The sequence below is a fragment of the Lissotriton helveticus genome, chromosome 12, assembly GCF_964261635.1.
Source record: "Lissotriton helveticus chromosome 12, aLisHel1.1, whole genome shotgun sequence".
Classification (NCBI taxonomy): domain Eukaryota; kingdom Metazoa; phylum Chordata; class Amphibia; order Caudata; family Salamandridae; genus Lissotriton; species Lissotriton helveticus.
Genome location: NC_136073.1, coordinates 467834659 through 467861583, shown reverse-complemented (window position 1 = coordinate 467861583; position 26925 = coordinate 467834659). Strand labels below are relative to the sequence as shown.

The 26925-nt window shown below is 45.9% G+C and overlaps 1 protein-coding gene across 2 annotated transcripts in view; it reads right to left on the bottom strand.

Annotated features, from left to right (window-relative positions):
• Positions 1-2827: 2827 nt before the first annotated feature.
• The window catches only part of SLC38A8 (solute carrier family 38 member 8), a 401988-nt gene continuing 377890 nt past the window's right edge, over positions 2828-26925 (bottom strand). For both annotated transcript variants that reach the window (XM_078671218.1, XM_078671219.1), the window contains exon 10: positions 2828-3156. In XM_078671218.1, coding sequence (XP_078527344.1) covers positions 3054-3156 — 103 coding nt within the window. In that variant the 3' untranslated portion in view covers positions 2828-3053. The remainder of the gene's footprint in view (positions 3157-26925) is intronic.

Genomic DNA, 26925 nt, shown 5'->3' with positions numbered 1-26925 from the left:
GCACAGTGCACAAACCGAGGAGTGATTTGGTATGTCGGAGGCAGAGGATACTCCCCCAAGTAGATGGCTGATGTAAAAACATGGAGGTATATTCAATAGGTCTTAGTAGCCCTTGTTGTCCCTTTTAGTCTCCTTTATTTCTGCCTCATCTCCTGCTGTCACTGGTTATCTATCAGGCTCTTACAATGAAACATCCCTCATTTAGGCCCTCATTACAATGTCGGGTGGACTGCCACCAACAGGCAGTCAGTGGCGGTCTGCACAACATCCAGGGTAGTGGTCCAGCCGCCGATTTACAATACCGCCAGTCGGAGCGCAGTGATCAGTGGGAAAGACCGTTGCCTCCGATAGGCTCAAAGAGCCCATCGAGGCACCGATTAGACTGTAATCCCTACAATGGAGGTGGTGCCTGCACAGGCACCACCATAGGGATTACAATGTCCCTTTCCCTCAGCCCTTACAGGGAGGTCTCACCACCAGGTATAGGCAGACAGAAAGGGACTTTTGGGGGCCCCAACCAGGGCCCCATCCCCCGTGGGCCACTGCTCAGTAGCCAGGGGGGCACATGTGGTGCCCACCCCAGGCACCCAGGCACCCCATGGGGCCTGGCACACATTGCATGCATGTTTGAAAAGTGTCTGTTTGTACTGGGCTTGGGCAGCGGCCTTTTCCTTGGCTGCAGCACAAGCTGCAGTACAAAAAGACACAGTCCGACCGCTGTGCTGGTGGTCCTATTCTAAACGGGCAGGTGGGATCGACAACTCATTGTCAGACAGACACCTGCCCACAGACCGCCAATGTAATGAGGTCCTTAGTCACTGCAGGGTATCTAACTTGCTATTTGCAAAACATATACCCCTCTGCACCCCCATCACTGCTAGCCACTAAGTTGTACAAGGCTACTTTGGGTCTACCCGAAAGGTCAAGACACTAAACTTTCTACAAGGACCTCAACAATATCACACTCTGGGAGAAGGTGTACACTACTAGTTAATGGGAGGGAGAGGGATGACTGTGTTTTGCATGTATACACTTGGCTTCATTGCTCCAGTAATCCTTGCATTCCACAAGCTAAAAACAAACTGTTTTGCAGGTTTTCTTTAAGCCTTTGGTTTCCTGTATGCCCTACTATTTTGTTATTTCCTTCTCCTCTCTCTGTGACACAACCATAGCTCCTATGGCCCACCCAAAGCAAGGGTTAGTATGACATTCCATAACTCAGAGGGAAGCCATCCAGAGACACCAAATATTAGGCAGGCTTTATGAGCCCACAAGGCCTCCTCTTAAGAGGGTCATCTCTCTTGGGGTTGTAAGCTTACTGCACCAAACATGGCTTAGAAGAAAAATAGAGTTGCTGAAAAATATGATCAACAAGATATAAAAACAAGTGAAAAGGTCTACAATTTGTGGTTAAAGTTCATTTGTAATGTTGTTCTCAGAGAGTGTCTGGTCTTCTCTTGTTTCCAATGATTGGATTTCTAGAGCACAAAAAGTAAAGCTCAAAGATCCTTACAGGTAAGAAACACAACTGCAGTTCATGATGGCCAAGAAGCCAGGATATCTAGAACACTCATCAGAAGTGTAGATAGCCTCCCTCTGCAGGACCTGTGCCTGGCAGAATCAGTCTGGATTCTGATGATGGGTGATTGCTCTGCACTACTCTTGTGGTGGCTACTAGGTATGACAAAATGAAAGTTAATATCTTGGGAGACGAATCACTTACGTGCCCAGGTATTAGTAATAAAATAGGATTAGGAGTGTCTGATGTAAATTGTTCTACTGAGTGGTCTCCAGTAGTATATACTAGACATCACATCTTGAGAGCTCTATTTCTGTGTTTAAGTTCATTTTTTTGTAAAACCCAAGCTACAAACTGAAATGCCCCTTTCTATCATTCATAACCCTATGGAGGGGTTTTTGAGGTGCTATGTGGGTGGATTAGGGGAAGTATTTAGGGTCTCATGGAAGGACATGATTTCTGGTAGTGCTCCGATGTATAAGGTGGCGTTGATTGGGAGTGGTCTTTCATCTGTATCCCAAGGAATTTGTCAAAGGAAGAAAAACACCTGTAAATCACGATCAATTTTCATGCATTGATTACCAGCGTGAATCACACAACCATTTTTTTATCCAAGCAAAGGGCTCCAATACTTTTAAACTGGAGCGCTATCCCTTCCCTGGGAACACAGCTCCTCTTTTAGTTTATTGATTCGCCCTCTTAATGCCATATAAGAAACTGGAAAGAATGAGTGCCCAATTAATCTATTATTTATAGGTATTATTACATCCCATATTTGTTTTTAAAATTAAATGTATAAGTTCATATCATATTAGGAATTCCAAAAAGAAGTTGTATTGTAAAGGTTGTGTATGCTTTATAGAAACCAAAATAAATGCACTGTCAGGGACTGAATTGGGCAAAAACCCAAGGGAAACCTCAATCCATCCGTGCCATGAAGCAGCCATTTAGTTTGTGTGATGATCCAGCATCTAAATCCGTATTTGTAAAGCGCGAACTACTCACCCTTATGGGTCCCAATGCGCTGGGGGCCGTCGTAGAAATTAAGTGAGCTATTGCCCAGAGTTACATGGTGCTGAGCTGAGCTGCCGCTAGAGCCGGGGATCGAACCGTGAATCCTGTGCTCCAAAGTCAGCTGTCCCGGCCGCTGCACCACACCTCTCCAGTATGAAAGTGTACGGGTGTCTCGACAATTGATATGCTCAATACTTATCACTTGTGAACTCATGACACACCAAAATACATTTATTTAAGAAAACAGTCACAATTTATTTAGAAAAACTCAAGACTGACTTTATGAAATAATTTATTTTATTTTTTTAAAAGCTATATTATTATTATTACTTAAATAAAAACAATAGATAAAATCCAGGTTTGTTCCAATATTAAAACGAAAAATTGTTTTGTCAATCAACCAAACACAATAGAAAAACTATACAAAAAATAAACATTTTAAAAATGTAATTTTGAAAATGCTCTCCTGCCCTTTGTGAGGCAGATTTCAAATGTTCAAGACTGAAAAATCTGTTGTACTTCAGAACTTTTTGAGTAGTTCCATGACTGCAATGGTAGTGCTCTGACCAAAGATAAATGCCCCACAAAAGATAGAGATTAGTCCCCAAATAATAAGGCAGACCCTGAAAATAAAAGAAAAGATAAGAGTTAGGCTTCACAATACAAACCGATGCAACGAGGAACAAATTCTACATCTTTGGTGTTTCAATCAATCCTTAATTTATCAAGACCACAAAACTAATTTGTCAATATTTTTTCAAACAATCAGTTGTAAAAACTGAGATGGAACATGAACAACTGTTTCCACAGAAAGGGGCTGAACACCCATGCCACACCAACAAAAAAAATATGTTGGATTGGTTTCTACATATGAAATACTCTGCTACACATCTTTGATTCTAAAGTGGGTCATTCCTCGTTCAGTACCTACTACTGAGCCGTGCATTCACTGAAAGGTAACAGTTAGTTACGCCCTAAAACAGAACTAACTCATAACAATGAAAGTGGGGTTAGGATGTGGCATAATGGCCAGTGCTTCTGACTTAGGAACTGGGGAACCAGGTTCGAGTCTCTGCTCAACATCCTCGGATTCTGGTCAAATCACTTAATATGCCCATAAAGTAGTATGTCCTTAACTGGTGCTCATGAAAAGTTCTGGCGTGGGTGATTTAGTGCTGAGCACCGAAAACCCCTGGTCCAAATTAAGCACTGCTGATCACTACAAACATATTTATTTGTTATATCACTAAAGGAAGCAGCACACTTCTTGTATGTTGCATTGTTTCTGCACTTGCCACTACAAGGAGGTGGTTTCAGGTTTTCAGCTAAATTGTTCTGTTTCCCTACTTCGATTCATATTTAGTACAACCTGGCACCATGCCGAGATGTCTTCTTTACTAAAGTGGTCAGACATTTTTGTTGAGGTCTAGCAGGTAACTTTCCATGGCATTAGTCACTTCCAAAAAGGTATCCCCTTGTGGGTAGTGGTGTGGTTTAAATAATGTTCATACTAGACTATAAAACTTTCCGAAGTCCTCTGAAGGCGTCACTAGGGCTGGTGTCACCCGGTGCGGGTAACTCATGGTGTCACCCCCTCACAACTTACTGGATGGACCATCTCAACCTCTGCCTGCACCATCTCAACCTCTGCCTGCACCATCTCACCCTCTGCCTGCACCATCTCACCCTCTGCCTGCACCATCTCACCCTCTGCCTGCACCATCTCCCCTCTGCCTGCACCATCGATCCCTTTGTCCGCAACATCTCCCCTCTGCCTGCACCATCTCTCCCTTTGTCTGCACCATCTCTCCCTTTGTCCGCACCATCTCTCCCTTTGTCCGCACCATCTCTCCCTTTGTCCGCACCATCTCCCCCCTGCCTGCACCATCTCACCCTCTGCCTGCACCATCTCACCCTCTGCCTGCACCATCTCACCCTCTGCCTGCACCATCGATCCCTTTGTCCGCAACATCTCCCCTCTGCCTGCACCATCTCTCCCTTTGTCTGCACCATCTCTCCCTTTGTCCGCACCATCTCCCCCCTGCCTGCACCATCTCCCCTCTGCCTGCACCATCTCCCCTCTGCCTGCACCATCTCCCCTCTGCCTGCACCATCTCCCCTCTGCCTGCACCATCTCCCCTCTGCCTGCACCATCTCCCCTCTGCCTGCACCATCTCCCCTCTGCCTGCACCATCTCCCCTCTGCCTGCACCATCTCTCCTTTTGTCCGCACCATCTTCCCTCGCCTGCACCATCTCACCCTCTGCCTGAACCATATCCCCTCTGCCTGCACCATCTCTCCCTTTGTCCGCACCATCTCCCCTCCGCCTGCACCATTTCACCCTCTGAAAACTGCAGTGCCAGTAATTGGATGACACTGCAGTTTTCAGCTCCAGCTGAAATTACCACCTGCACCACCTCTGTAAAGTTCTTCAGGTACTTCAACAGGCAGGCCAGACTATCAAGGCCAGTAAGTGCCAGATAAGCTAGGGATCAGTTATGCACTTGGGACACCAAGTTGGTGGGAGCAAGGTGGAGCTCCTATATTCCAAGATACCGCCCATCCTAGCTTGGGAGCCACCCAAGACCTAGACTGAGGTGAGAACCTTCTTAGGTTTCACTGGGTTCTACAGGAGATTTGTTAAAGGGTATGGCACAATTGTTGCTCACTTAACTAATAAAAGTTCCAAGGAGCAGCCCAAGAATTAGATCTGGAAGTAGGTGTGTGAGAAAACAGACACCTAGAACACCACCAGTGCTCGAGGCACCTAACTCCTCCAGAAAAATTCTTATTGGAAAGAGATGCTGCAGAGCGTGGCATTCGGGCAGTCTTGTCCCAGCTAAATGATGAGGGCTTGGAGCAACCAGTAGCCTTCATCAGCCGGAGGCCATGTCCCAGAGAACAGAGGTGGTATGCATTTGTGATGGAAGCATTTGCAGTGGTCTGGGAACCATACCTGTTTGGGACTCACTTATGGGTCCAGACAGACCACAGACCCATCAGATGGCTGATGTAAATGTAGGGTGAGAATACAAAAATGATGAGGTGGTCCACCTCTCCACAAGGAATGGACGTTATGATGGAACACCACCATGGGACTGACTACACCATAGTGTATGGTCTTTCCAGTTTTTTCTGCCTTAACGATGAATTCCCCCATGAGAATGGTTAACTTTCTGCTGGAGGGGGTACCTACTGAAACAAACAATGGTTTGCCTGATATTCCCCCAGATACCTGCCTTCTGTAGCTGAACCGATATTTGTTGGCATTAGGACTCTGCGCACTTTGCCCCTCCTAACCAACGGTAAAGTCCCCATGCTCTCCCTTTTAAATCTGGTAAAAATTAGCATGCACCTAATTAGCATGTTTTATTTACTTAAAAGTCCCTAGGTTATGGTACTATATGTACCAAGGGCCTGTCACTTTAATGCTACAAGGTGGCTGCAGCACTCAGTATAATGTACAACCCTCTAAAGTAGCACCAAAAAGCAGGTCTCCGTTCAGCCTTTGCAGCCTTTAGTGCAGTATTTAAACTGCCATTTTGACCTGGCAAAATAAAAGTTTTCGCAGACAAACTTTTTTCAATACTTACAAATCACCCCTAACAAAGGCCCTAAAAGCTGATGGGGCAGTGTACAGGGTATTTAAAAAGTGTACTTAAGATTAACATGTCCTGCGGGGGGGGCGCTAGAGTTACTGAAGCAAGATGGCCGCACATTAGTGAAGCTCCGCTGGCCGGGGCCATAATCCTGCACATATCCGGTCTCTCTTCGTGACATCCACTGAAAATTTCCTGCAGATTTGACTCCCCTGCCTGTGGGCTGCTTGCGGTTATAATGGCGGCAAAGATTGGTGGACGGTGCGCGCTTCAGGCTCCTGCCGGTGCTAGCTCACGCTGCCTGCATGAAATGGCGCCACGGGCTCCAAGTGCTGTGGCTGCAGAAGAGGCTCTGTTGCGGAGCGATAGATGCTGCTGTCATCAGTGCGGAGTACCCGTGTTGGATCTCGGCACTGTGGAGCAGCACAGATAGTGAGGCGGCTCAGCTGGGAAGAATTGCTGCTGCGGCAACAGGGACAACGTAGGCTTTGCTGTCCAGGGACATGCTGTCTGGCGCTGATGGTTGGTGATCGGAGGCTGCAGATGGGAGAGCGGTAGAGGCGGCACTCCTGGGCGGGCTGTCGGAGCTGGTGCAGTAGGTGAGGGTCGGCTCACTGAGATCATCGCTGCGGGCCGACCAGAAGAACGGACATCTGTCGCAGCGATGTAACGCTAGGTATTATGGTGAGGGTGGCAGGCCGGGCGTGCATTAGCTGCTAGGATTGTGGAACCAAGGGCAAGACATTGCACGGTGCAGATGATCTCGGAGGGGGACACTTCTTATTCTGACACTGCTGGTATCCTCTGTCAATTCGTAAAGCATTACAAAGATATGTATGGGAGCAGGCACACTGCTAGTGAAGAGGAAATAGCACAATATTTGGATGATGTGGCTCTGGTCTGGTTATCTAAGGGTCAACAGGATTTCCTGATGCACTCGCTGACAGCCGAGGAAATTAAAGATGCCATCACTTCTCTGCCTAATGGGAAAGCAGCGGGCACTGATGGACGCCCGCCGGAGTTCTATAAAGAGTACATGGATATGTTGCTACCCCATTTAACGGCCATGTATCATGAAGCTTTCGAACAACAGAGGTTGCCTGACTCGCTGAGGGAGGCATTAATTGTGGCGTTGTTAAAACTGGGTAGGTCAACAGACCGGTGCGAGTCGTATAGGCCACTATCACTCTTGAACACGGATTTAAAGATCCTAGCGAAAGTTTTAGCCACCTGGTTACATCTGTTGCGGTCAGTAATGGTACTTCCGGATCAGTCTGGATTTATCACCACACGGTCCACGGCACACAACTTGTGAGCGCTGTTTGCGGTCATGCATCTTTTAAATCCCAAACTACCAGCGGCTGCGGTTTTTCTAGACGCCGCTACGGCGTTCGATTCTATTGCCTGGACTTATATGTTTACATTTGATGGGGCATTGGCAGTAGTGAGAACGCGCTGCACTAGTTTAAAGCGTGCTGCGCTTTAGTGCGTATTACAAGCTGCATATCGCCATTAGTTTTTAAAACGCCTGTTTTTGTCTAAATAATTTAGTTTGAGTTTACCTTATCCCCTGTTTTTAACCCATCTACTTGCACTATAATTTGTGGAAAACCCACTGCTCTTTGAGGGTCCTCCTTGCCTTCCTGATTCCGGCGGCCATATTGGGGGTAAGCGGGATGCCATTCGTCGCACGGTCTAGTCATCACAAGGACGCTAGACCTCCTACAAAAAGCCGCCATGCAAACGAGCAGCGGGTACGCGCAGCGGGTCTGCCGTCATTCCGCCGGAGTTACGCCAGAGTTCAGCCCGTCTGTGCCCGTCCAGGCCAAGACGGGCTTAGGGCTAGACACGCTGGCACTTTTCCCTAAGGTCGGGATTACATATACTAGTAATGGCCTTCTATTACTACGACCCTCGAAAGATGGTTCCTGCAAATATATTCATAAAGGAGATAAACCTTTCTTGAGTTGCAGACAATGTATGAAGGGCCAGAGAGCTAAGGGAAATAAGGCCCTACTAATGGCTCTGCTGAATTGTAGGTCCCTTCCTAGCCATTCTATTGAAATTAACTCCCTCGTACAAGATCATGGGCTGGATATTCTGTTTTTAACAGAAACTTGGATCACGACGAGCTCAGGGCCAGATATGGTGCAAGCACTTCCCCCCCGGCTATCTAATATACCATCTAGATAGGCCTATTGGACGGGGAGGTGGTATCGCCATCATCTATAGGGACACGCTTGTCTGCAGAGCCCAGGACGGCGGGTTTCGCGATTGTGAGAGCTGTCAATTTTCACTAAGGATGTCATCTACGACCTCCATATCAGGTCTCCTTGTGTACCGCCCACCGGCAATTTTGTCAGCTCGTTTATGGAAACAGTTACGCTCCTGGCATTGTCAACTGCTAACTTTGTGACACTTGGAGATTTTAATCTCCATCTAGACGATCCTGCTGACACACTCGCTGTTGACTTGCAGTGTGATCTGAAAGCTTTTGATATGAGGCTAATCAATTCAGGGGCCACGCATTGTATGGGTCATCTACTTGACCCAGTTTTCTCGAATATGGCCCGTATCAAGGCCCTGACTCCCTTGCCTTTACCGTGGTCAGACCATTTTTTGGTTCCTTTCAATTGGCAGTATGATCTAACGGATGTAGCCACTCCTAGGATCTACTCGGTCGACAGGGCCAGGTCCAGGTTACCGATAGATCGCTGGGCTGCTAATCTTGAGGCTACTTGTCCTCGCCCGGTGTTAGATCCATTAATTGCAGATGTGAACCTGGAAAGTTGGCTGACCAGGTCCCTGGACGCCATTCTCCCTAAAAAGAGAATGCCGAAGAGGGAGAAGAGAGTGGGTTCAGCCCCTTGGTACACCCAGGCACTAAGAACTCTTAGGAAAGGCTGCAAGAGGCTGGAGCGGATTTGGAGGAAGGATTGGGGAGAGGCAACCCGGAAAGAGTACCGTACGGCAATTAGAGGATATAAAGCCGCTCTCCGGGACACCAAAGCTAAGTTCTTTGAGGAGAGAATTTGCAATTCGGTTAACTCTAGAGAGTCCTTCGAAGTTTTTAGAGACCTCTTACAAATCCCCCAACCGCCAGTAAAGCATGAGAGTCCCCGAGAGAAAAGTAAGGAACTGGCCTACTATTTCCATATGAAAGTTGAAAACATCGTAAGTTCCTTACCACGACCAGCTCAGGAATTAGATTCAGTTAAACAGCGGGGTGCTGTGGAAATCGAGCTTGAAGCCTTTGGACCAGTGACCACTGACGAAGTCCTCAAGGTGTTAGGGGCCATCAAGAGTGGCTTGCCTAGTGATCCTGTCCCGATGAAATATCTCAAACAGATAGCAACTACCATCGCCGCCCCAGTAACCGATCTTATCAACTTCTCTTTGGCGCAGGGGGTGGTGCCACCCAGCTGGAAAAAAGCGGTAGTAAAGGCCCTTCTGAAAAAGCCTGGTCTGGATCCATCTGACCTGACGAACTTCAGACCGATTTCTCTGCTGCCCGGGCTCGGTAAGATCGCGGAGAGACTGGTGAACAGGAGATTGTCACATTTCCTGGAGTCCAATGGCTTATTGCGGAATTCCCAAACGGGATTCAGGCCGGGCCAAGGCAGTCGTGGAAGAAGCCAGGAGCATTTTGGATTCAGGAGGATCGGTGGCAGTGATCCTCCTGGACCTCAGTGCGGCTTTTGACACCGTGAACCATCAGGTGTTGCTCCAGCAGCTGTCAGAGGTAGGCCTGACAGGGAAGGCTTTGAAGTGGCTCGCGTCTTTTCTGAACCATCGAACCTACCAAGTCTGGGAAGGTAGTGCACAATCAGCCTCTATCCCCCTCCAGTGTGGTGTGCCTCAGGGCTCCTCCCTGAGCCCCACATTGTTTAACGTCTATATGGCCCCGCTGGAGGATGTGGTGGCACCATCTGGTATTAAAACTTTCAGCTACGCTGATGATACCCAGTTGGTGGTGGCCCTTTCCCAATTGGTAAATCAGCCGGACCTACTTCACTCCTGTCTGTCCAAGGTGCACGCATGGATGTGCAACTCAGAATTAAAACTGAACGGCTGTTTCGAGGCTGGACTACAGCAACGCGATTTTTTGGGGCGCTCCGGAAGCAACGCTCAATAAACTCCAACAAGTGCAGAACGCAGCAGCAAGGCTGCTGATGAATATTCCAAGGAGACAGTCAGCAAAACCGGCACTAAGAGCACTGCATTGGCTCCCGGTACAGGAGAGGATAACATTTAAATCCCTCTGTACGGCCCATAAAATCCTTCGGGGGAAGGGACCTCCTATCTTGTGCAATATGGTGCTCCCCTACAAGGCTACGAGAGCCTTGCGCTCGGATCACAAATGTCTGCTACAAGTAGTCCGAGTGAAAAGAGCCCGGACGGGTGGTAGAAGATTCTCTGTGAACGCAGCCAATTTATGGAATGCGCTGCCTTTGAACATACGTGCAGAGTCTTGTACTATTCGGTTCCGGAGGCTACTTAAGACCCACCTGTTCCCCGCTTAATGCTGTTTTTGTCTAGTCCTACCCTCGTGATTTATGAACAAGCGCTGGAATGCCAGAGGGTAACCGCGCGCTATATAAAATTCCAAATAATAATAATAATAATAATAATAATAATACAGTGATGCATCGAATGGGTGTGCCATTTTTCTTCACCAATTGGATGAAATTACCGTACACACTGTGGCTTGAGTGCGGATAAATGGGTACAGGTCTGAGGTGTTTCTGATTAAGCGGGGCACCCAGCAGGGGTGTCCGTGCTTGCATGTGTGCTGAGACAGAGGCATGCAGGAATGGCACTGCATTTTTACCAACGGCCATTGGCAGGATGTATGCTGATTACATGGTCTTATATGTAAGGGAACCGGCACAACGTTTAGAGCAGGTAATTCGTGAATACATCCGCTTTGAGTGGTATTCTGGGCTAGTCACCAATTGGAACAAGTCCATAGTGTTCTCTCTCACAGAATGCACGGAGCAATTTGTGCTGAACTATACCCTAGAATAGGCTACTGAACCCGTTAAGTATCTTGGGGTGTGGATTCACAGGGACCCTCAGGAGGTCATTAGGACAAATTATGGTACAGCAACATCTAAGCTTGAAGATCGGGTGGCCAGGTGGATCTGCTTACCTCTAACGTTCGCTGATAGGGTCGTGGTAATTAAAATGGTAGTGCTGCCCAAATTTTTGTATCTGATTGTAAATGTACCAATTGCCCTTACGCAGAAATTTTTTAGTACATTGCGATCCCTGTTGATTACTCTCACATGGGGGGCAAGAAGCCGCGAGTCAGCTGGGAGACATTAACGAAGCTGTACGCGTTGGGCAGATTCACAGTACCAGACATGCACCTGTATTATTTGTGTGCACAAGCGCAGTTTGCCTATTATTGGCAAAATGCGCCGCCATTCACACCGCATGTTGTGGTTGAAGCTGGTGCTGTTCGCCCCATACCTTTGAAGGCAATGATTATGAATACGTACTCGGTGTTTCAGCGAGATGAGATACACAGCAAAAGGCTCAGCTCTAGCATGGTATACGCAGGGAAAGCGGGTTCAGGGGCTTCAGTTGTATGCTCCAGCAATGCCTCTCCATCATGCGGAGCTCTCGTTGACCGGGGAAACTGGGGCCCTGAAGTCTTGCATGCTGCTGGGATGCGTACCATGGGGGATGTGTTCCCGGGTGGGACATTTATCACCTTACAGGATTTCACGAAAGATGGGGCGAATGAAGATATGTCCACTTTTATTTACACTAGGCTTCGGTCTGCTATGCGTGGTTTATATCCATGCTTCCATGAGGAACCCACAGTCCTGGGGGCGCTGCAGCTCATTTACACTGCACAAACTAAAACTAAATTAGTATCGCGTCTCTACTCTGCTTCGTAGCTGGATGAAGGTGCAGAGACGACAAGTTCTAGGGATAAATGGAATGCTTGCCTCCCACAGCCTCTTACGGATGACGAATGAGAGGAAAGCTGTAGGATGACTGGTTGTTTTGCGGTTAATGGGAATTTCAAACTTATCCATTACAAATACATTCATCAGATGTATTATACACCAGTGCAACTTTATAAATATGGTCTAAGGGAATCGAATCGTTGTAAAAGGTGCGGTGCTGATAACACCTATTTTATGCATCTAGCATGGTCATGTCCGAAGGTGGCTACTTTATGGGGTGATGTAGTGACACCGTTAACTGAAATGGTGGGTGACGCTATAGTATGTGATGCGAAAGTATGTTTGCTGGGTAACCTATCTAAAATTCAGTCGAGTGTTCGTAAACTGGTGGCACTGTCGATGCAGCTGGCCAAACGTAGAGTTGCAATAAATTGGGATGGCAGACCGGCACCTATGCTGAAACAGTGGCTGCATGATGTTGTTTATTGTCGTGACCAACTCACTTGTTATGCAGAAGAACTGCCAACTGCTTCAAGACCACGAGATGTGTGGGGTCAGTTTACTGCCTACATGTTGAACCACTCTGAAAACGGTTGAATAACATTGTATGGACAAACTGCTATTGATGAATTGTCTAGGCTCCCTGAATTCATGTTTTTAATTTGCCTGTGTACGGATTCTTTTTATAAACTAGACCTGTATGAGGTACAGGATGAGTTTACAATGTACAGCTGCAATTTTTTTGTTTATGTTTGAAAAATTATAAATAATTAAAAAAAAATTAAAAAAGATTTACATGTCCTGGAAGTGAAAAACCACCAAAGTAATTTTTTCACAGAATAGTCTGGCTCTCCCACAGAAACGCACAGGGTTACATTATACATCCTTATAATGCATACCATCACTTTAGGGCTAGGTATAAAAATCATTCAAAGACTCATTGGAATAGGAATTTGAACACCAACCTAATTGCCAAATTGAATTTTTTTATTGCTATTTTGAAAACATCACTTTTAAAAAGTTTACATTTCTCTGCCCAAGACAAACATGCCTTTCTGCCAGTGTCTAGGGTCGCCTGACTGTTAATGGCTCTCCTGTTGTGTGAAGTGTATTCCTCCAAGATAGTGGACAAAGGGTGGAGATGTGAGGGTCTTTCTGACAGGATGGCTGGGTAGGAGCTGTGCACCTGCCCTGATTGCATTTCAGAGGGTAGCCTGGGTGCTGTACTCAATCCTTCTTAGCTTCAGGAGAAGCCTACCCTGTCACTGGCAGATGCAGCTCACACCTGAGTCGCCCTGCCCTTTGCTTCAAAAGCCAGTCTGGAGACAAACAAAAGGGAAACAAAAGAAAAGACCAGAACCAGTTTTAGGGTTAGACAAAAGGGTGACCGGCACCTACAGACTGGTACTGGTTATAAAAGTAGGCCAAATACTCAGAGTAATCCGGGTATTTTCAGTAATTTCGCTTTGATTCAGAATTACAGATAATGGAATTACTCCTGCCTGCACAATTTGTGGTGAAAAATCCTACAGCGACAGCACAGTTTGCGAGAGTGAGTGGCCTCTCGCTAATCGACCTCTGGTGCATTTTGTGCTCTTAGCACACATCCTCATGTACATTTTGCAGGTGAGAGGGCATTTTTGCTCAAAGAAATAGGGCTAAATGCAGAAGGAGTCTTCTTGCAGAATTCTTAGAGAAGTCTGCTACACAGAATTACACTAGTTGCACCCACCCCTATATAAAAGTTGTATGCTCAGAACCTCAAATCCGAGCACTCCTGGAGCTGTAAAGATTCAGAAGGATTGTCTCGACGTCTGAAAAAAAATAATTGGACCAGTTTGTCTTAAATCCAGGACCGACCGCAGAAGTGACTCCAAGGGTCAGTTGGCTGACCTCCTGCTTGACCTACAGGGACACAATAGCTTCAAGAGACCTTTCCTGATTTCCAGATGGCCATATCCAACTGAATCGGACCTGCTGCCTTCTGGTGGTCTCTGTGGGAGTGAGCTATGACCCACAGGTGCTGTCCTCAAGGTCCTCTCCCTGCTTAACTGAATTTTTCAGCTGATCAGACACAGAGTTTTGCTGAAAGCTTTACTGGGTCAGATGCCAAGCAACTCGGCTCCGCAGAGCCTGTCTGTGGAGCTGAAAGCTGACACCAAGCAACACAGAGCTCCACTAGATATGTCGCACAGACCCCCACACCAAAGTCAAGGTAAAACATCCAACAGCCTGAACCTGGCCCTTAAATCCATGTATATATATTCTTTCAAAGCACTTATATGGATTCCCTATATAAACTCAAATCTAACAAATAACCAATAAATTATATATATTTTCATAAAAAAGGTATATTGATTTTGTGTGATGTATTGTCAGCTCTGATACGTATCCTTTGTCACCTCTCTTCTGAACTGTAAGGATCTCCTTGTGGGACCTTGAAATTAAACCCTGGCAGGGTAGTTTGTTTCTATTCAGCTGTTCTTTCCCCTGTTTCCTGCCAGCATCCTAAATCCCCTTGGGGAACCCCCTTCTATTTTGTTGTCTCTTCACAGCCCTGTGCTGTGGGGGGTTTGGTGTTGGGTCCTGACTACCAGAGCAGCTTACCAGTGTGTTTGAAAGTGTGGATGAATGTGTCAGAGTGATTTTGATCTAGATCAGAGCCTTTTCCCCCCCCTATCCAAGATGGACAGCATTAAGACCTTTGGATTCAATGACTATGATTTTGCCAAAATGATAGGCACCTCCTCTAATGCCAACCCCCAGTTCTCCATCCCTAAGGGTCTGGATGGAGACTGGACCAAATTATTGAACCTAAAGAAAAAGAGCAAAAGAACCGAATTACATGCCCAATTTATGTTGGACTACAGGAGATCTGGCACTATTCCCATAGGCCTGAGAGTGTGCAACATACCGGGCTTATTCATAGAGATCAGACCGTTCCTGGAGCGATGGGCCATCATCTCTAACCGTTGCTCCAGGGACTATATGATGCTCATCGTAGAGACCACCAGGGAAGTGTTAGAAGCCCCCAATAAGGAAATACTGGAATTAGAAAATAAACTCAGGGATACTAATGCAGTAGATCTTGGCAAAAGCAAACTTGAAGAAATACATCAGGAACTGGACTCTTTTACGGAATACCTACTAAAAAGAAAACCGACAAACTCCGTAAAGACATTCGAATGTACTCTCAGGAACGAGCTTATCCCTATTTATCCACTGGATATTACACCAACCAGGAGGAGGGCAACCAACGAGCCCCGGCCTCTCGTTGGGGTAATAAAAGGGTTACCACCTTTTCAGAAACAACCGATTCAGAGGGAGGGGGGAAACCAAGAACAGTATAAACCCAATTATGATCAGGGATACAATACCAATAGATCCAATAGAACTGGAGGATATGAGCGCAGTAACCCCCAGAACCGTTTTTTAGGGAATCGCCGGGGCAACCAACGCCCACCTCCGGGAACTCCTTAATCGAGGAACTTCCATCCGGGTCGGGGACAACCTCAGATGTATGTCCAGACCCGCAACCATCAATACTGGAAAACAAAAGGCATTCCTGTTTTCTACCTCACCAGGAAAGAGATTGAGCCCATGGCTGTAAATTTACTAACCAGAGGACTGTCATTTGTCCCCTCAGCAAACTTTGATAAGTTCGAATTCACAAAAGACTCACATCTTTTCTTCCGAAAGATTCGCCTAAAAAATTATTTTCTGAATAGGCCCAATACCATAGATCAAGAGAACAGATATGGATTAAAACCCCCCTCTTCCTTTACCCCATCACTTGATATGTTGGGGCCGGAAGTCAACATTTTTGAAAACGCTGTCGTCGCCAAAGTTGAAAAAATGATCAAATATGTCCCCATCCCTTACTCCAATCTTCGTAGGGATGAAGAGGCCATCCTCAAAACTCTGAAGGGCGACAGCAATATCCCCATCAAACCCTGCGATAAGGGTGGGGGCATTGTCATGTTTGAGACATCAAACTATATTGACAAAATGAATGACCTCCTTTCATCCTCGGGCCATTACCAAAGGATCACTCAAAACCCTGAACCTGTCCTTAAACAACGAATCCTCCATAGGGTCCAAAGAGCTGTGGATCTCAGTTGGATCTGTGAATCAGAGGCAGAATACTTGACCCCCACCAACACCAGAATACCCATCATATATGGGGTCCCAAAAACACATAAGAATTGCACGGATCCCCCCCTACGGCCAATAGTATCCACCATTGGATCAGCTACTGAGCCCTTGTCCAAGTACATAGACAAATTTCTCCAACCCCTAGTTACTGAACTGGATTCCTACGTCAAAGATACGGGATACTTCATCAGCCTAGTGGAAGGCACCCCGTACTTCCATAATCGAGAGTTACTTGTAACTCTCGATGTCGAATCGCTCTATTCTAACATCCCTCAGAGAGGAGCATATGACACTATAGAAAACATTCTCACTACTAGATCTGACATTACCAACTCGGAGTTCATATTGCAATGCCTTGAGCTGGTGCTCTATGAAAATTACTTTGAATTTAATAACTCCCTGTTTAAACAAACTAATGGTGTCATCATGGGGGCCAACTGTGCCCCCAGCATTGCTCGTCTATACATGGGAGAATTTGAACGCATTAACATCTTTAATGAAATGGCCCCCTTCCATGAAAATGTCAGGGGGTGGCGTCGATTTATCGACTAAGTCTTCCTGATCTGGAAGGGGGACCACATCTTTGGAGGAGTACATCGCATGGCTAAATGCTGCTGATCCCAACCTACGTTTCACCAGCCACCATAGCCATCAGAGGATTGAATTCCTGGATATTTGGGTTGAACATCAGGACAACTCTTTAAAAGTATCCTTATACACCAAACCCACAGCCAGGAATACCCTTCTCCAATACTCTAGCTTTCACCCTAGGAATCAAAAAGACAGCATTCCTTACAGCCAGTTCCTTCGTATCAGAAGGAACTGTACGGATAAGAGTGATTACTTATCCCAATCCGACATCCTGAAAGAAAAGCTATTACATCGAGGCTACCCCAGAAAACTTATCAAGGACTCTTTCAAAAGAGCCAGATATGCCAATCGAGATCTGATGTTTGAACCTACAAATTCGGACCCCCTGGAACAACTGGTATACATCACCCGCCACTCCAATATGAACCACAAAATACGACAGATCATCAACTCCAGTTGGCATCTCCTCAATTTGGAGAAAGAACAAACCTCCCTTGGCCGTCCGATATTCGCGTTCAAAAGGAACAGAAATCTAAAAAATCATCTGGTCACGGGAAAAGTCCTGGAGATCTCATCCAGCACCCAAAAGTCCATCACCAATCTGGCACCGATTTTCGGCAACCACCGATGTGGCACTTGCCACGCGTGCCCCCACGCCATAATAGGTGACTCAGTCAGTACTACTGAGCGGACTATATCGGTGGCACGAAACAAAAAAATGACCAATTGCAGAACGGCGAACATCATTTATATCATCCTCTGCCCATGCGATCTCCCATATGTTGGAGAAACCGGACGGGAATGCCGCTTGAGAATCGGGGAACATAAATCCAACATTCGAAACAAAAAAAATCTGCCCCCCTGGTCTCACATTGGTTGGACAAAGGCCATAATGAAAGATCTCCGATGGTTTATTCTGGAGAAAATATTGGCCCAACCTGGAGTTGACCCCATCTGCCTCCGCAGAAAAAGAGAGGTTTTCTGGATATTTATGTTCAACTCAGTACTAAAAGGCCTCAATGAAGAATGCCCATGGTCCAATGCCCTTCTTTGAATCTAACTTCATCTCAAACCCCGCCCGTATGAAAGCCATAGCCCCGGAGGTGTTTTTCCACATATCCCTGCCCGCGAGTGATCAATGAACTTCCTGCTCGCTCCCCTGCCCTTTGATCTTGAACCTGGCCCCCTTCCCCCCATCTTAAGAACACCGTCTTTGTAACCTATGTGAGGTGACTTAATTTCACCTTACCCTTTCCCAGTCATGGTCTGCTTTATCATACCGTGATCCCTGGCACTCTACCCGTCCCAAGATGGCCACCGCCTTGTTCCCGATTTTTCCCATGTCCTTTCTTTCTGTCTCTTACCCTCCCATTCCAAAATGGCCGCCGCCATAGCCGCTAGACTATCCTTGTCCTCCCTCGCGCCTCACGTCCCATTACCCACCTGACATCAATCTATGAATGCACCTTAAAAGGCCCCCCTATCTACGTAGCCACTCTGCTTCTTTCCCTTCGAGAGAGGACGCCGCCCCGCGGTCCGTGCTAACCCCGATGAGCCAGGTAATTACGACCCGCATCTCCCCCCTATATGTAGCAGCGTGTTAGTATCTGCCACTCTTGCTTTTACTATTTGCCCCTTGAATCTAAAACCTATCCACTCTTCGCAGGACTATCCTTTGTCTTCTCCCCTGATCCTGCCTGTACCCGACTCCCGACGGGAAATATTCCGGCGCTGGATCCTTTAAGGTTTGACCCACCAGAGACGCCACCATCTCTACATACCCGGGGTAAGAGATTCTTCTGCCCTGATTTAGTCCGCTATTGTTTTGTACCGCCGGATATCGCTATCTGTCCCTTTGAACTTAAAATATATTTATCCGTTGAAGGGCCATTCTTTGTTTTCTTTTTTGACCTCATATATACCCCGCACCAGACGAGGAAGGAATTTGGCGCTGAATCCCTGAAGATTCGATCCTTTCGAGGCACTTTCAATACTGAACCCCTGGGACTAGAGATCTATCCTATCCAGACCCCGTGAGCCCTATGACCGCTGATCTGCTGATTTTAGGTAATCTCTCGGTTCGACCACCCATAATGCCTTCTACAAGTTCAAAATAGCGAATCTGGTGTTTGTTCCGCCACCAGCATGACGGAACAAACACGAACCTGTTCTGTCCCTTAATACTCGTCTAATGTGCCCATTAATCTTTCTTGCAGGGCACTGTCTGTATCCCTGAAAGATTCCATCAGTCTGGTCGAGCGCCCAACCTGAAAGAAGGACCCCTATACAGCCCAATCCTTGAGATATCGTTTTTCACGTCCTACCAGGTAATTTCCCTCCCCTGGGCCCCTTATGTATCATTATCGATTAGGAAGCTAGAACTTCGAGAGCCTGTTTCTCTGATTAAACAGGATGATTAGACACCTATTATGTCTCCTTTGTTACCTTAAAAATAGTTTTGACCCTTGACCCGTCCTTTCTCCCTGCTATATATAGGACCCCTCATCGTACTTTTGACTCCTGAATCCTGAGCGTTTAGAAACCCAGAAGCCAGACCCGCGAAAATCTACACCATCCACCTTAGGTATATTCTCATCACTAACAGGAACCTATTGTCCTGTCCCTTACCCCCTTTTATCGTTTCGTTTGTCCCTAGTCCATATATATTATACCCTATTGATCTTTGGAATACATCCCATGTTTTCTTTTCTCAGAGAATCCCTGATTTGACGCAGGAAATCCCCGTTTATGCTGATCAAACTTCTACCACGCCTCCTTTATATAGCGTGAAAAGTGGTAAGCTTCCGTTTATCATAACTTCGGCAGACCTGAATCCATGTTCCTTGCCCCCTCCCCCCAGGGACTCTGTCAGAAGGATCTTGTTCCCCTCTGTCCCTGGACTGCTCTGAAATCGCTCCCTGTACTTAAATCTTAGATATTTAGATACCTACTTGAATGAATGTTTGTGAGCACACTGGTTTTTTGCCTGGCCTGTTCATCCTTTGGTCCATCCTGGTCTGACCTATGTGTTTCTCCCATTGAGGAAGAACTTATACGTATTGAGTGACCCTACGTTATCAGAGCTTTGACACACACCTTGAGTTAGCTTGCTGCATAAACAATTTGAAATCCCTTATTGCGTACCGGTCTTCTGACCTAAAAGTAATATCAACCATGTTAAATGTTTTTAAGAATCCCTAATGCCTGTGCCGAATATGTATTGTTACGTATTATTCTAATACAATAACAAACCTTTTTTTCCTCCACAGTGTGCGTGTCCCCGCCCCCTGGTCCTCCTCGCCCTGAAGGTGCAGCCTAAATAGGCTCTGCATCGAAACGCGCGTTGGCGTGACCCACATGGATTGCCCCAGTGTAGTCTCTGTTAAACTACCCTGTCCACATTGTCCTGCCTCCATGTTGTAACTTTGGCCCTAGCAGCCACAAGATATGTCCCTTGCAGGCCTTAATGTAACCTTATAATTTTATATGTGTGATTGTATTATTGTTGAGAGTGAGTGTATTTTTAGTGGATGACTGTGGGAGTGTGTGGGACCTGAATGAATGCATTTTGCTTAACTTCAACTATGATATATACTATGTAAGATTCTAAATCTATGTATATATATTATTTCAAAGCACTTATATGGATTCCCTATACAAACTCAAATCTAACAAATAACCAATAAATTATATATATTTTCATAAAAAAGGTATATTGATTTTGTCTGATGTATTGTCAGCTCTGATACGTATCCTTTGTCACCTCTCTTCTGACTGTAAGGATCTCCTTGTGGGACCTTGAAATTAAACCCTGGCAGGGTAGTTTTTGTTTCTATTCAGCTGAACCTGGCCCTTTATCTGGCCCGCGCTCGATCGTGGCGGGCTTCAACTTGTGACTTTTTCCTGGTCCCGCATGACTAGTTATCTGCAATTGGAGCTTTGCCCCTTTGGAACTATTTTTACCTACACATTTAACAACTCAAAACTCCACTCCTACTAATTGCAATTTTGTTGTTTTGGTGACATTTAGTTTTTTTAAATATGGACTATTTTTCTAAATCAAATTGAGACTTTTATTGTGAATTCACTGAATTACTATTTGAGTATTGCTTAAATACTTTACACAGTGCTTCCATGTTAAGCCTGACTCCTTATGTGCCAAGCTACTAGAGGGCTGAACTGCAGTTTAGTGACTTTTGTGGTTCACTCTGACAAGGATTGTGGCCGCAGCTTGAGTAGGGATTCCACACATTCAAACTATCTTTTTTCTTTCAAATTGTTTCCCAAATTGACAGGGTATGCTACTGGCGAAATGGCACACACTGAAAAGGATTATACAATGTTGCATATGCCACCATTCCTAAAACCAAAATGCACTCCATCTCATAACGTGTACAGCACAAGCTCTGAATCAAACTGGGCTGCAGCAGATTATCCAACTAGCCATCACACAAACATGATCTAATATTGCACATCTCCACACCAGTTTAATATGTCCACCACATTTGAATTGCACCCACTAAATACTACGCAACTTCATCCCCAATCCAAAAATGCCATCCCACAAGGCAGAAATTAATATTGGGGACCATTCACTCCAGTCCTTGATCTTTTGCCATCTCCAGAATTAGGCATTCCACAATGTTGCTTTGTTTCATGATTCCTTCTTGGAATTCGAGGTGTATTTTCACAACATTCACTGGATGACCATGGTAAGGAGAAACCAGGTAGTCAGTTAAGCATGCAACTTGACACACCAGGCTGTATCTGTGACTCAATCGCATTCTGGTGCCACTCGTCAACACTGACACTGTGTAGGAGGATAAAGTCACAGTGACACAGCGTAGTGGTTCTAAAACCAGTTGTCGCCGTTAGAACTTGTAAGATGTTAAGAGCAAGAAGTCCAGGTACGAACACTTGACCAGTAAGTTTCACCTTCAGAACGACATGAAGGCTCTGTCCTTCACATTTCTACAATTATTACATCATATATTAATACATGGCCCAAAGTGGCATAATGCAAAATACACACAGGACCATATATAAAATAGTTTCAACACAAATTCGCCCTCCCCATTGCATTAACCTGGTGGTACACCTGGACATTAATAAATCACCAAAGCAAAGGAAATATACAATATGGTGCCTAAAATGCAATCTCTAAACCAGTCAAAGGTACATCACTGCACAATTGTAAACCTACGACCTTACTTTATTTCCATGGCAATTTTAAAGGAAGATAGTGATGGTCCTGCATTGGAAGCACACTCCCATTCACCGGTTTATCAATGTGCCTCCTGATTTTGCTTGTCCTGCTGTCTGAATTATACACCAATGTAGCACCCAGGCTCTATTAATACTGCAGACCCATATGAACAGCTGAATTCACACCAATCCCATACCCATACTAATGGTGGGATACACACTACACAAATGACTAACTTTAAACAACATTTATCTTGTTTGTACTGACCCTTGTGTTGGTCTAGCCCAAGTGCACCATCATGTACTCATTACCGATTTATTAAGGCTCATCTTTCCTCTACTGCTAGTTGTAGTAGTCACACGCTCACACATGGACCCTGCAGAACTAGGAACCCTTTCCAAGAGGTGTGGCCTATTTAATTAAGGGCACAGCCTAAAGCTCAAACTATAATCCCGTGCTTTACCCAGCATGTCACCGGACCGTTATTTAAGTGTCTGAATTTAGCTCTCATACAGAATATATAACTAAAACAAGCAACACCTTTTGCCTCAGCCAATGCTAGTTACCTGTGCCAGATAGTTGATGGCCGACAATTTTGTTGTGTATATGTAGAATTGGTAGTGTTCCAGTTCTGAAATTAAGAGCCTCTTAATAAAAAATTCCTACGGTCTATGGAAGGGGTATCAGCCTTAAGAGTGTCTCAATGTCAAACGTTCTCCCCTTCACACCACTCCCCACATCTTCCTGTAATCCTTCATATGCCTATCTCACGTCATGCCTTTTCACGTCAACACTTTCATTTCACTCTCGCCTTCTGTATGCACATCTCATCTCCTCCATGCCACATACACAGCCACCAAACACACAGAAGCACTGCATTCTCTTCCACTTCGACGCGTTCCATAGTTCAACAGCTTCATAAACTTTCCCACAGTTAAAATTGGCACATATTGGAACATCGCTTTGGGCACTTTGAAGAGAGGTCAATGACTGAATAGGCATGTAGTCTGCATATCTTTATGACCCACTGACTGAGAGAAACTCACCCGGCCTTCAGTTTTAACATACAAATGTGCATAGTCAAACACCCAATCACAGCCTGAACACTGACATCAGGAGGTGACTCAGTTCAAAGTATGTATTAAAAAAAAAAAGAGTCATGTGTTGCATAAAAAAATACAGAAAGAATATATTGAAAATAGCAAATCCTCTTAGGAAGTGGAAGTAAGTAATACTAGTAGATAATATGTGAGAAAGTGGATTATTAGTTGGGGTGGATTGGTGTCCACCACAAGTAATAAAGTCACTATATTGTTAGGTCCAGTCAAAGGTTTCAGTAACATAAATCTGAGCTCAACTTCTTGTATCAGGGGCACAGCGCGGACAGTTTTATCTTCGAGAAAGCATTTAGAAGTACCAAAACATATAGATAAAAAATGACAAAAACACAACACAATAAAAATCCCACTCCTGTTTATATCCATCAATCAATCAGGTGTTTGTTAGCCGCTACTACTCACCCGTAAGGGTCTCAAGACGCTCGGGGTGGGGTTTCAGATTCCAGTCCATTAAGGAGGGGGTCTGTTGAAGAGCCAGGTTTTGAGGTTACTTGCGAAGATGGGGAGCGATTTTGTCTGTCTGAGGTGGAGCGGAAGGTCGTTCCAGGCTCTGGCCGCGGGGAAGAAGGAGCAGCCTCCCCATCTGGTCTTTCTGGTGCACGAGACCCCAGCGTAGGAGAGCTGGGCTGATCGTAGGGTCCTTTGGGGTGCGTGGAATTTGAGTCAGCTGTTCAGGTATGCTGGTCCGGTGTCGTGGAGGGCCTTGTGAGCGCGGGTTAGCATCTTGAAAGTGACTCTAGCTTTGATGGGGAGCCAGTGGAGTGTGAGCAGGTGCTGGGAGATGTGGCAGTGTCTTGGCAGGTTGAGGACCAGTCTTGTGGCGGCGTTTTGGATGTTCTGTAGCTTGCGGGTGAGGTTTTTGTTTATTACAGCATAGAGTGCGTTGCCGTAGTCGAGACTGCTGGTGACCAGGGCGTGAGTGACGGTCTTTCTGTGCTCAAGGGAATCCATTTAAAGGTCTTACGTAGGAGGCGGAGGGTGTGGAAGCAGGAGGACAAGACAGAGTTGGTCTGGCGGTCCATTTTGAGCTCTGAGTCCGGGATGATTCCCAGGTTGCGTGTGTGGTCTGTGGGGGTGGGCGGGCTTCCGAGGGCGAAGGGCCACCAGGTGTAATTCCAGGCATCTGGGTTTTGGCCCATGATGAGTACTTCGGTTTTGTTAGTGTTTAGTTGTTTAGTTTATAAAAATTAAAAACAAAATGTAATAAACAAAATGACACCCAAATGACAAAAATCCAGTAAGGGGAACAGGAGATAAGATTTTATTTTAAGATTTAAGTGGAAAAGGTACACTGCCCCCAATGGGATTCAATAATCATGGTAGACTAGGACTTCGCATAATTTGAGGTAGACCATGATGGCCTGCCAGACTGATACATCTAGTAGATTGAACCTGCAAGGGCCTTGAACTAAAGAAGTTAGAAAAATGTTTTAAGCCCCAATCTGAAAACAGACTTTGTTGTTTTTCTGAGGAAACACTTTTTTCCACGCTTGACAAAGCTGAAATGTTAAGTGAAAAGTGATACGCAAACAAATGATGGACGGATTGCTGAATAAATCATACATTCACCCCCAGTCAAAAGAATGGGTTAAATCCATTGTTTTTCTGCTCACTACGCCACCTCAGTTTGGACCCAGCTATATGCATATCAGTCTTGACCCTGTGTCTCATGGGAACAGTCCAGCCCGAATGCAAAGCCAGGTCCTCCCAGGACCAGAAACCAAGCATCCCGGTTTCTGGGTATTACCAGTCATCAGCCAGGCTAGCTTAAATCCAGTGGCAAAGTGAGCAAGGGACCCACGTCTGGGCATACGGCTGGGTCCAAACTGGGGTGGCATAGTGGGCAAAAAACGAATGATTGAACCCAGATCTTTTGACTGGGGGAGAATGTTTGCATCGTCAGCATTCCATCCATCATTTGTTTGCTGTCACACTTATTGCCCTAAGTGGGATGGGTATTGTTTGAATTTTACAATTCTGATAAAAAGAATATGAACATTAAGTCTGCAAGGCCCTCTTTCTTTCTGACATCACCTTAACCCGTTTTTGTGATTGCGATTGAGCATTTGATTATGATTATAGATTAGCCTACCTTTCCGCTGGAACCATTGATTCTGTTACACATGACATACCCTGGTTCCTAGCGAGTAGGGTGCCCCTTGTTCTTGTCTTAAATATTTTTATGGCACACATTTGTATCACTATAACTTTCTGTTAAGGCAGCTAGTTAACCACCCAAGCCAGATGCCTTTGCCTTTTACCAAACCTCTGTTACCTCCTACATGGCATCCAAAAGTGAATAATAAATTGGGAAACACTGAAGGCTCCTAAAGTTCATGCAGAGGGGGTGTGCGTGTACAGCAAAGTTTGAGGTAACTTTGAAGGAGGATTAAACGTAGTAATAAAAAGAGTGCTGTGGTGGTTGTGATCCAGAGCCATGTATCCCACGGGTGTAAGGAGATTAGTGCAACAAAGCTAGTAAGTGTTTAAAGGTCTTCTATGATAGAGTGGCACTCCAAAACAAGACTAAAAACAGATAATGAAAAGTGGAGAGGATAGCCAATCAGCCCAGGAAAGATGGTGTCTCTAAGCCCTGAGAAATAGGTGACAGAGAAGTCGAAGTCGGCAAACAGCTAATGGACAGATTGCCCACCCCCTGCCCAGGCGCAATCCGCACCAGTTGGCAGTCGGGGTTGCGGCACCTAGCAACACGGCTCTCCTCCAATGTCGTTCTTTCCCCTGTCTCAAGCGCTGGATTTGGCTGCTCTACCACAAAGTCGGACAGGTGCATGGGGTAGGGAGAAATCAGATTTGTGTTCATCTCTGCTCCACTTCTGCTGCCTCAGACCTAGTCATTCACGGTGCACGCCTCTCCCTTCCTCACCGCTCCTGCCCAGTCTGGAGCTCTAAGCTTGGGGCACATGGTTTTCAGCATCGGCACTCCTGGACTCAAGTAGTCCTGATGAGGTTCTCGGCATGGGTGGGTGTCAGTCAGAGTTCTGTTGGATCCAGGTGGCATCTCACAGTGATGTGCTCTTCTTGCAGATCACAATTTCAGTGTTGTCATTGTGCAGCTTCAGACAGTTAGCCTTCATCCAGTGGGTGATTTCAGTTGTGCAGGCTTTGAACTTAATTCCGGATACTGGGCGTTTCATCTGTGAGGGAGAGAGAGAGTTGCCTTTTGTCAGTGTAGAAGAGGACGTTGCAATAGTGAGAGCAGATTATGCTGGCTAGAAGGATCATGTATGCATTGAAGAGGGTCAGGCTCAGGGAGGATTCTTGCAGAACTCTGCAGAAGAGTGCTGTACGATGCCTGGCTGACTGTCTGGGTCCTTCCTGTCAGGAATGAGCAGATCCATTGGATGAAGATAGGTTGAGAGACTGTCAAATGCAGAAGTCCAGGACGAAGAGGGCTGCCATGTCTCTGTCCAGAGTCAAGCGAATGTCATCTATGGAAGCGATGAGGCAGTTTCAGTACTGTGGTTCAATCAAGTTCAATTGGTAAATTGCAATCAGAAGCAGAAAACTGCTGGTTGGATGCTTGTGGTTGATCCCCTTGAAACGTTAGAGCAAAAGTGTTGAAAAAGTTGCAAAACTTTCTTTGGTGGCGAAACCATCACAACAGTACACTTCTAAGGCACCCCCAAGGCCTCAGAAGGAGCACTTGGAGACTCAGGGCACCAGGCAGAGGCCAACATCAAAGGGCAGTCCAGGTCCAGTTCAAACAGTCAGCGGGGACTCGTCACATGAATGTCCTCTTTGTTTTTTTTATGTTCCTGAAATTACCGGGGAGGGTGGAGGG